Below are 10303 nucleotides of genomic sequence, written 5' to 3'. Positions count from 1 at the left end.
GTGGAATAAATTAAATATTCATTTTCATGACCCTTGTAAACAACTTAGGAGGAATATTGTCTTTTTTTCGAATAAGGACAAAAGCCGGAATATTTTGTGCATGTGAATGTAGTGACTGCTCCACCTACTGGTATGTTTTTTTTTGAAGTGGGAAGAAACCCAAATAGACACAGGGAGAAGTGAAAATCCAGACCGACGGTAACCTGAGTTCAGGATTAAACCGGCACTTTAAGGCATCCACTGCATCGTAGACAACATTATTTATCAGCGGTAATCATTATTTTGGACGTTAATAGCAGGAAAGTCATGCTTTGAGCGTCAGTACGAGGCGATCCGTCACACAGACCTGGCAACCCGCAAGTTCTCCAAGGACACAATCTCTGTCTTGTTCGTTCTCTCAATATCTGTGGATGAGGTACAGGGCCAGGACAACTGAACTAATAGAACGAACAAGTCACGGTCAAAACAAACCATTACAATGCATTTAATGAAAAGAAAACAAGTGTTAGAGAAACTACAATTTCCATACAAGTTTCTTTTTTTTTTTTTTTTCCTGCAAATGCGTAATGGAGAAATACTCGTTTAGAACGACCAGAACTATATGCAGTGTGTCCATGGCAACAACAGAGAGGTTGACGATATTTACAGTTGTAAACTAACAGGTACAGAAACACAGAGAAAGGAGCTGCTCTTATATCACTGCAAAACACAAACATAGTCAGTTATACTAACTCAAAATATATTAGTAAATGAATATACAAAACCTTGATGACCGGTTTTAGAAGATTCCCACTGAATGTTGCATTAATAACGGTTTTTAAAAAATAAAGTTTACACTTTTTTCACCTTAAAACAACCAAAAAAGAGAGAGAGCGAGAGAGAAAGCGAGAGAGAGAAAGAGAAAGATAGAAAGAGAGAGAGAGAGAGAGACAGACATCATCTTTGGTGAAGATTCAACAGCAATCTCCAAGTCCTGTTGCCATGACATCTCGACAGAGTGCCGGTTGGGCTCAGCAGCAGGTGCGCACACACACACACACACACACACACACACACACACACACACACACACTAAATATAACACCATCTCTCTATACAGTTGTGAGAGAGAATCAGATAAGTCCAGTGGTGTTTGGGCTGCAGAGGTCATGTGACTAAGCTGCATTCCAGAAGTGAAAAACAGCATTTTAAATGTGAAATATTTTCACCGATTCGTTTATTTTAATATCGAGCCATGGCCTTCCTATTCACTTTTGTCAATTGGAGCTGCTGCCTCGCAAATAAGACGAAAACCATAGAACGTCGAGGCTCCTTTTTTAACTTGGGAAAGAAAGCTGCTGTTAAAAAAAAAGAAAAGAAAAGGAAAAAAAACGATTATTAGAGAAATCATGCCCTTGTTAATATGATTTCGGGATCAGTCGAACATGCTGCTGTTTGTTGGTCATTAATCGAACAGTGCACAAGCTTGTAAACAGCAGGAAAGGAATCTTGCATAAAAGCAGGGATGCAGCAGAATTCAGAAATATGGACAATCTGCGCCAAAGAACAAAAACAAGAAACGAAAAACTGGCACTAAAATATTTAATGAACAAAAAACAAACAAAAAAGCCCCAATTGAAAACCGTCCACTCTTTCCATGCAGAGAGACAGCTTTAGACAAGAAACGTGCACAGCTGAGAATCGCTGCTTTACCCCAATCAGGAGGCAGCGTGTTATCACAATCTACCATCTGCTTGTACAATAATCAATGCGAATGAACAGACTGACATTGCAGTAGCTACAAAACCTAGCTCCTTACACACAAATGTTCTCCATGCAGTTTAAAAAAGACGAGGCATCATTCTGTAAAAGTACCTAAACATCGAAACTTCTAAAATGGTCAAAAGAAGGCAGCGTCATCATCATCATCATCATCATCATCATCAAGTCTTCTACATCTTGCCCAGAAAAAAAAGGTTTGGGCACCATGTCAGAGTGACTCGCACCAGAGCACACGATCCAAACATGCGATGGAGACGCTGAGATGGAACGCATGAAAGTGAATGAAAACGATGAACTTTGGCTGCATTTTACACGTTTAAATGAATACTCGATTCCAGCATATGTTAAAAAATTTAAAGGGGAGAACACAAGCCCATCTGACTTGTAGAAAAAAATCCCACTTACTAAATTCACTAAACTAAACTACTCCTACCGTACATCATATGGGGAAAGTGACTACGGATGTTTTAAAAAACAACGCAGGTAAAAGTACGCAGTCCAGGTTTCGACTTGTCGACTAAAAGAGAGATTGGTTAAAAAACAGACGGATGCTTTTCAGTAACGGTGTCTGAACTACGAGAGACAACGATGAGCATAAACCTGCATACACGGTCAGTCTGAGGCCACCGAACATGAGCACTATGGGCTGCAAGCGATCCTAAGCCATTTAACAGGAATAAAGTGACAAATATTGTATTTTCCAGTTGTGAACCATATCACTGTGTCCTGTTCCACGCTCTGGGGTTGATGGTACGACCCCAAACACGGGCGTTTGTTACAAACAACAGACGACGTTACAAATGGGAAAAAAAAAATCAGGTCCATGATGGGATGAGTGACGAGAGCAAAGTGTGAGACTAAAGGGCTGTGGATTGGCTGGAAGTCAACACGGTCGAGCACACACACACACACACACACACACACACACACACACACACACACACACAAAGTGAAGTATCAACAGCTGGTTGTCATCATGTCATTCAGATCTCTGCTCTGTCCCTCTTGTGTTCCCTTCAGGAGCTCAGAGAGAACTGGTCCTGTTCAATAGGCTTTTTCACCCAGGCCCCCAACCCTGCTTTCTGGAAAGCCTTGATGAGCGTCTGCTTGGCGGCGTGATACTCCACGGCTGCCTGCTTGGCTTCGTGGTACGAGCTCGGTTTGGCCACTTTGATCCGCAAGGTGGACGAGAACTGAGGAGAGAAAGCAGACGAGTGTTACAAAGTGGTGGTGAAATTTAACCCTTTCCATGCTTTCTTACTTGTGCCCCTTTTCCACCAAAGCAGTTCCAGGGCTGGTTCGGGGCCAGTGCTTAGTTTGGAACCGGGTTTTCTGTTTCCACTGACAAAGAACTGGTTCTGGGGCCAGAAAAACCGGTTCCAGGCTAGCACCAACTCTCTGCTGGGCCAGAGGAAAGAACCGCTTACGTCAGCGGGGGGGCGGAGTTGTCAAGACCAACAACAATAACAAGACCGTGAAAGATCGCCATTTTTAAGCGACGAGAAGCAGCAGCTGTACAAACGCGAAGTCATCCATTATTATTATTGCTGTTGCTGCTGCTGCTTCCGTGTTGTTTTTGCTTCGATATTCGCGCCAAGGTTCATGCAAACGTAGCGACGTAACTGACGTATACAGCGATGTAATGACGTATACAACGACGTAACTGACATATACAGCGACGTAATGACGTGTCTTCCCTTAACACCGCGAGCTATGGAAAAGCAAACTGGTTGTCAGCTGGCTCGCAAGTTGAACGAGTTGTGAACCAGCACCAGCACTGACCCCGAACCAGCCCTGGAACTGATTTGGTGGAAAAGGGGTATTGGACTGCAGTGAGCCTTTAACCAGGTGAGTGGAGTTTGTAGAACTTGCTAGCTACAGTCGTCAAAACTGTAGAAAAAATAAAATAAATAAAAATAATAGCCTCAATGAGGCTGTAGCTAGGTGGCACGGTGGTGTAGTGGTTAGCACTGTCGCCTCACAGCAAGAAGGTTCTGGGTTCGAGCCCAGTGCCTGACAGGGGACTTTCTGTGTGGAGTTTGCATGTTCTCCCCGTGTCCGCGTGGGTTTCCTCCGGGTGCTCCGGTTTCCCCCACAGTCCAAAGACATGCAGGTTAGGCTAATTGGTGGCTCTAAATTGACCATAGCTGTGAATGTGAGTGTGAATGGTTGTTTGTCTCCATGTCTCAGCCCTGCGATGATCTGGTGACTTGTCCAGGGTGTACCCCGCCTCTCACCCATAGTCAGCTGGGATAGGCTCCAGTTTGCCCGCAACCCTGCACAGGATAAGCGCTTATGGATAATGGATGGATGAATGGAGGCTGGAGCTCATACCGCCCACTGCTGCTGTGTGTGAGTTTGAAATCTGATCAATTCTGTAGGAAGAATAGCGATTTTTGCAAAATTGCACTTGACCCCTATATGTAGCCGCATCCAGGGCAGGTGGCACCACCTTGTGAAAACTCTTGTTGGAATATGTCTTTAGAGTCTTCTTGGTGAGTTTCACTGAAAACGTCCCAGCAGTTTACGAAGAGTAGCGGTTTAATGTGATGAGTCACTCAAAAATTTCAACCGTCCATAAAATGCTAAATAGGACAGGTGGCGCCACCGTCTTGACAACTTTTATACATACTAACCTGGGGAACATTCTGTAGGAGTTTGATCAAATTCTGATCACTTCTGTAGGAGGAGGAGTGATTTTCATGAAATTGCATGTGACCCCTGTGTAGCCTTATCCATGGTAGGTGGCGCCACCTGGTGAACAATTCTTGTTGGAATATGTCTTTTGAGTCTTCTTCGTGAGTTTCAGTGAAAATGTCCCAGCAGTTTACGAAGAGTAGCGGTTTAATGTGACGAGTCACTCAAAATTTTCAGATGCCCTTAAAATTGTAAATATGATAGGTGGCGGCATCGTCTTGACAGCATTTTATGCACACCCACCTGGGGAACATTGCGTGTGAGTCTGATCGAAATCTGATCAATCCTGTAGGACAGGGGTTTTCAAAGTGTGGGAGAGTCAGCCCCCCCTCAGAGAGCAAATAAACAACAGCGCCCCCCCCTTACAATTTTTGTTGTTGCTATACTTAATGTTCCATTCGTATTTAAAAAAATGGTTGTTGTACACATTTTAATTTTTTTCTTTTACACATTTTAAACATCTGTGCTTTTTGAAAACATCTTTTTTTACACATTTAAAACATATGAGCTTTTTAAAACATCCTTTTTTTTTACACATTTTAAACATCTCATAGCATCGTTAGCTAGCACCTCTTGGCAGACAACACACTGTGGCAGTGGAGCATCTTCAGATCCAGTCCATGAAAATCCAAACTTTAAATAATCGTGGTCATACTTCCTTCTTTTTTTGCTTGGCCCAGACTCCGTCTCCTCACTCACTGTAGCTTTAGGTACTAAAAATCGATCCATTTTGTCTCTGGCAAAGGCTAGCTGAAGTTCGCTAATGCCGCTTTTCCACTACCAACGCGGCTGAGCCGTGCCGTGCTGAGTTGGGCTGAGTCGAGCTGAGCGGGGCTGTTTGAGTTGCATTTCGACTACAATCGCGCTGAACCATGCTGGCTGGAAGTGGGTGGACACATTGGGTGGAGTTAGCGAAAGTGGGTGGACGTCAGGTGATGTCGTTTGGCGGCGCAAACAGTGACATCAGTGAGCTTTTAAGCGGTAGTCTCACAACCCGGAGAGTAAACAATAAACATGGAGGACATGGAGTCGTTAGTGTTGCTGGTCTTGGTGCTGTGGCTTGTTGTCACCGACAACGCCAACAGATACTGGCAAGAGCGTATAGATGAGGCGAGGCGCATAAGGCTTCATAATTCTCGTAATTCGTAATTCTCCTTCCGGGTTTACGGTGTTTACAGATCCCAGCGTGCTCGCGGGGCGTGTGTGAGCATGTGAGGACACTCCTCCTCACCAATCAGCGCGCAGGGGAGTGTCTGCTCACGCCCCTAGCCTCACTCAGCTCGGTTTGGCTCGCTTCAGCCCCACTCCAAAACCGTGCGAGTTTTGGGGGCTAAGCAGGGCTGAAGCGAGCTGAGTCGTGCTGTTTTTGGATAGTCGAAACGCGAGCCGTGTCGGGCTGAAGTGAGCTGAAAAAGGGTAGTGGAAAAGGGCCATAAATGTCCGCAATAGTAACTTATTCTGGTTTATTTTTCCTCACGTTGAGCCCCCCCTGAAGAACTCTGGCGCCCCCTAGGGGAGGCGCGCCCCACACATTGAAAAGCCCTGCTGTAGGAGGAGTAGCGATTTTTGTAAATTGTGGACGGACGATGGGTGATTGCATAAGCTCATCCGGCCTGGCCTACGGACGGATGAGCTTAAAAAAAATAAATAAACTGCTCCTGTGTGGCATAATAAGAAAAGCGTCCACATGACCATTTGAAGATCATGAGTTCAAAGTGTGACAATGCCACAGCCAAGAGAGTCGAACTGGCTGTGCTATCTGGGGGGAGGGACGGGCGGCGTACTCTCTCTCGCCTGTCAATCACATTAACCCTATCCAATGCAGAAGAGCACAGATGGCACTGTTCTCTGAATAGTTTTTACGCTGGCCTGTGATGCAGCATGAACAACAGATCGAAATGAACTGTCCGGCTGCTGTCGTGTCTCAGAAGAAGCACATAAACGCAAAACGGATTTTTCCTAACACAGTTTTTATGTCATAGGATTTTTATTTTTTATTTTTTGCCATCGTCATTTTCATTCATTCATCCTTACTTAAACTTGATCCTGCCCAGGGTCAAAGCCATGGATGGGACAGCAGGACACCACGTACGCACACATCCACATTTTAACAGCCAATTCAGCGACTCCTTTTGAAACTGAAGAACCTGAAGGAAACCCACACGAACATGCGAAAAAAAGTAATGAAGCTCCACTCTGTGCTTGCGTTTGAACCGGGAGCCGAGAGACGGCAACGCTACTTTTGCATGTTTTGCACAGTGTTTGTTTTTAGCTCACATATTTCAGCATTTATGAACTGCCATGTGCTTTAGAGTATTTATACTGTACTGCTCCTCTGTGTACTCACCCCCACCGTTTCCCATAACCCTCCTCCCTACATGCTTCTTGTTCCTGTTGCATTTTATTTATGTCCTGTCAGCACAGTGCATATCGTACATCATATCTTGCACCTTGGGTCTGGGAGGAAAGTTATTTCATTGTATATGGATGTGATGACAATAAAGATCAACCTGACTTGAATTCTTGTGAGACACGGGACACTCGTAGCTCAGGTCATCATGTTTTAATACAACAGCAATTCCGAAAAAGTTGGCACACTGTGTTAAAACATCAATAAAAACAGAATGTGAAGATTTGCAAATCATGGAAACCCTATTGAAAATAGTACAAAGACAACATACAGTTAGGTCCATAAATATTTGGACAGAGACAACATTTTTCTAATTTTGGTTCTGTACATTACCACAATGAATTTTGAACAAAACAATTCAGATGCAGTTGAAGTTCAGACTTTCAGCTTTAATTCAGTGGGTTGAACAAAATGATTGCATAAAAATGTGAGGAACTAAAGCATTTTTTAAACACAATCCCTTCATTTCAGGGGCTCAAAAGTAATTGGACAAATTAAATAATTGTAAATAAAATGTTCATTTCTAATACTTGGTTGAAAACCCTTTGTTGGCAATGACTGCCTGAAGTCTTGAACTCATGGACATCACCAGACGCTGTTTCTCCTCCTTTTTAATGCTCTGCCAGGCCTTTACTGCAGCGGTTTTCAGTTGCTGTTTGTTTGTGGGCCTTTCTGTCTGAAGTTTAGTCTTTAACAAGTGAAATGCATGCTCAACTGGGTTGAGATCAGGTGACTGACTTGGCCATTCAAGAATATTCCACTTCTTTGCTTTAATAAACTCCTGGGTTGCTTTGGCTTTATGTTTTGGGTCATTGTCCATCGGTATTATGAAACGCCGACCAATCAGTTTGGCTGGATTTGAGCACACAGTATGTCTCTGAATACCTCAGGATTCATCCGCCTGCTTCTGTCCTGTGTCACATCATCAATAAACACTAGTGACCCAGTGCTACTGGCAGCCATGCATGCCCAAGCCATCACACTGCCTCCGCCATGTTTTACAGATGATGTGGTATGCTTTGGATCATGAACTGTACCACGCCTTCGCCATACTTTTTTCTTTCCATCATTCTGGTCGAGGTTGATCTTGGTTTCATCTGTCCAAAGAATGTTCTTCCAGAACTGTGCTGGCTTTTTTAGATGTTTTTTTAGCAAAGTCCAATCTAGCCTTTTTATTCTTGAGGCTTATGAGTGGCTTGCACCGTGAAGTGAACCCTCTGTATTTACTTTCATACAGTCTTCACTTTATGGTAGATTTGGATATTGATATGCCTACCTCCTGGAGAGTGTTGTTCACTTGGTTGGCTGTTGTGAAGGGGTTTCTCTTCACCATGGAAATTATTCTGTGATCATCCACTACTGTTGTCTTCTGTGGGCGTCCAGGTCTTTTTGCATTGATGAGTTCACCAGTGCTTTCTTTCTTTCTCAGGATGTACCAAACTGTAGATTTTGCCACTCCTAATATTGTAGCAATTTCTCGGATGTTTTTTTTCTGTTTTCGCAGCTTAAGGATGGCTTGTTTCACCTGCATGGAGAGCTCCTTTGACTGCATGCTTTCTTCACAGCAAAATCTTCCAAATGCAAGCACCACACCTCAAATCAACTCCAGGCCTTTTATCTGCTTAATTGAGAATGACATAACGAAGGAATTGCCCACACCTGCCCATGAAATAGCCTTTGAGTCAACTGTCCAATTACTTTTGGTCCCTTTAAAAACAGGGTGGCACATGTTAAGGAGCTGAAACTCCTAAACCCTTCATCCAATTTTAATGTGGATACCCTCAAATGAAAGCTGAAAGTCTGGACTTTATGTCCATGTCCATTATATAACTATAACTTGAATATGTTTCAGTAAACAGGTTAAAAAAAACAAAATTTGTGTCAGTGTCCAAATATATATGGACCTAACTGTATCAAACTTTTTTTTTTTTTGTGAAAAATTTGATGTCAGCAGCACGTTTCAGAAAAGATGGGACGGGGCAACAAAAGACTGAAAAAGTTGTGTAATGCTAAAACTACTTAATTAGGTTAATTGGCACCAGGTCAATAACATGATTGGGCATAAAAAGAGCATCCCAGAGAGGCGGAGTCTCTCAGAAGTAAAGATGGGGAGGGGTTCACCGCTCTGTGAAAGACTGCATGGGAAAACAGTGCAACAATTTAAGAATAACGTTTTTAAACATATAATAATAATTTTTAAACATATTTTTAACGTCACTACAACTTCATACAGTTCCTGACCTATGGAAACAATCTACGATAGTTCCCATAGCCAAAAACAGCCATCCAAAGTCTCTTAATGACTATAGGCCTATAGCCCTAACCTCGCTAGTAATGAAGTCCTTCGAAAAACTGGTCAAAACAGAAATTATCTTAAAGACTGACTGTCTCCTTGACCCCTTACAATTTGCATATCAATCAAACAGGGGGGGTCCAGGATGCAACTATAACCTTGCTTAACTTCATTCTTCAACATCTTGAGGGCTCCAAGACTCATGCCAGGACACTCTTTGTGGATTTCTCATCAGCCTTCAACACCATACAGCCCCACCTATTGGTGCAGAAGCTACTTGACTGCTTTCAGATGGACTCTTGCATGTCCGGCTGGATTTTAGACTTCCTCACCAACAGATTTCAGAGAGTGAGAGTAAATGGCCACCAGTCTGGATTATCTTTTACATCTATGGTACAGGCTCTCCTCAGGGCTGTGTTCTCTCTCCTCTCCATCCTTTACACAGACGACTGTCGATCTGAAATGGACAGCCGTCATATTGTAAAGTTTGCAGATGACACGGTCATCGTGAGTTTGTTGAAGGACAGTGAGACATCACATGGCCCCATTATAGACTACTTTTGCCCCTTTTCCACCAAAGCAGTTCCAAGGCTGGTTCGGGGCCAGTGCTTAGTTTGGAACCGCGTTTTCTGTTTCCACTGACAAAGAACTGGCTCTGGGGCCAGAAAAACCGGTTCCAGGCTAGCACCAACTCTCTGCTGGGCCAGAGGAAAGAACCTCTGCGGTTCATCAGCGGGGGAGCGGAGTTGTTAAGACCAACAACAATAACAAGACCGCGAAAGATCGCAATTTTTAAGCGACGAGAAGCAGCAGCTGTACAAACGCGAAGTCATCCATTATTATTATTATTATTGTTGTTGCTGCTGCTTCTTCCGTGTTGTTTTTGCTTCGATATTCGCGCCAAGGTTTATGCAAACGTAGCGACGTAACTGACGTATACAGCAACGTAACTGACGTATACAACGACGTAACTGACGTATACAACGACGTAACTGACGTATACAGCGACGTAATGACGTGGCTTCCCTTAGCACCATGAGCTATGGAAAAGCAAACTGGTTCTCAGCTGGCTCGCAAGTTGAACGAGTTGTGAACCAGCACCAGCACTGGCCCCGAACCAGCCCTGGAACTGATTTGGTGGA

The 10303-nt window shown here is 43.7% G+C and overlaps 1 protein-coding gene across 8 annotated transcripts in view; it reads right to left on the bottom strand.

Moving 5' to 3' along the window:
• Positions 1–460: 460 nt before the first annotated feature.
• Positions 461–10303, bottom strand: part of adarb1b (adenosine deaminase RNA specific B1b) — a 520712-nt gene continuing 510869 nt past the window's right edge. For all 8 annotated transcript variants that reach the window (XM_060930270.1, XM_060930273.1, XM_060930271.1 and 5 more), the window contains one exon: positions 461–2954. In XM_060930270.1, the coding sequence (XP_060786253.1) occupies positions 2778–2954 (177 nt within the window). In that variant the 3' untranslated portion in view covers positions 461–2777. The remainder of the gene's footprint in view (positions 2955–10303) is intronic.

The sequence above is a fragment of the Neoarius graeffei genome, chromosome 9 (genome assembly GCF_027579695.1).
Source record: "Neoarius graeffei isolate fNeoGra1 chromosome 9, fNeoGra1.pri, whole genome shotgun sequence".
Taxonomy (NCBI): Eukaryota; Metazoa; Chordata; class Actinopteri; order Siluriformes; family Ariidae; genus Neoarius; species Neoarius graeffei.
The sequence above is the reverse complement of the archived record's forward strand: the minus strand, read 5'-3'. Positions and strand labels throughout refer to the sequence as shown.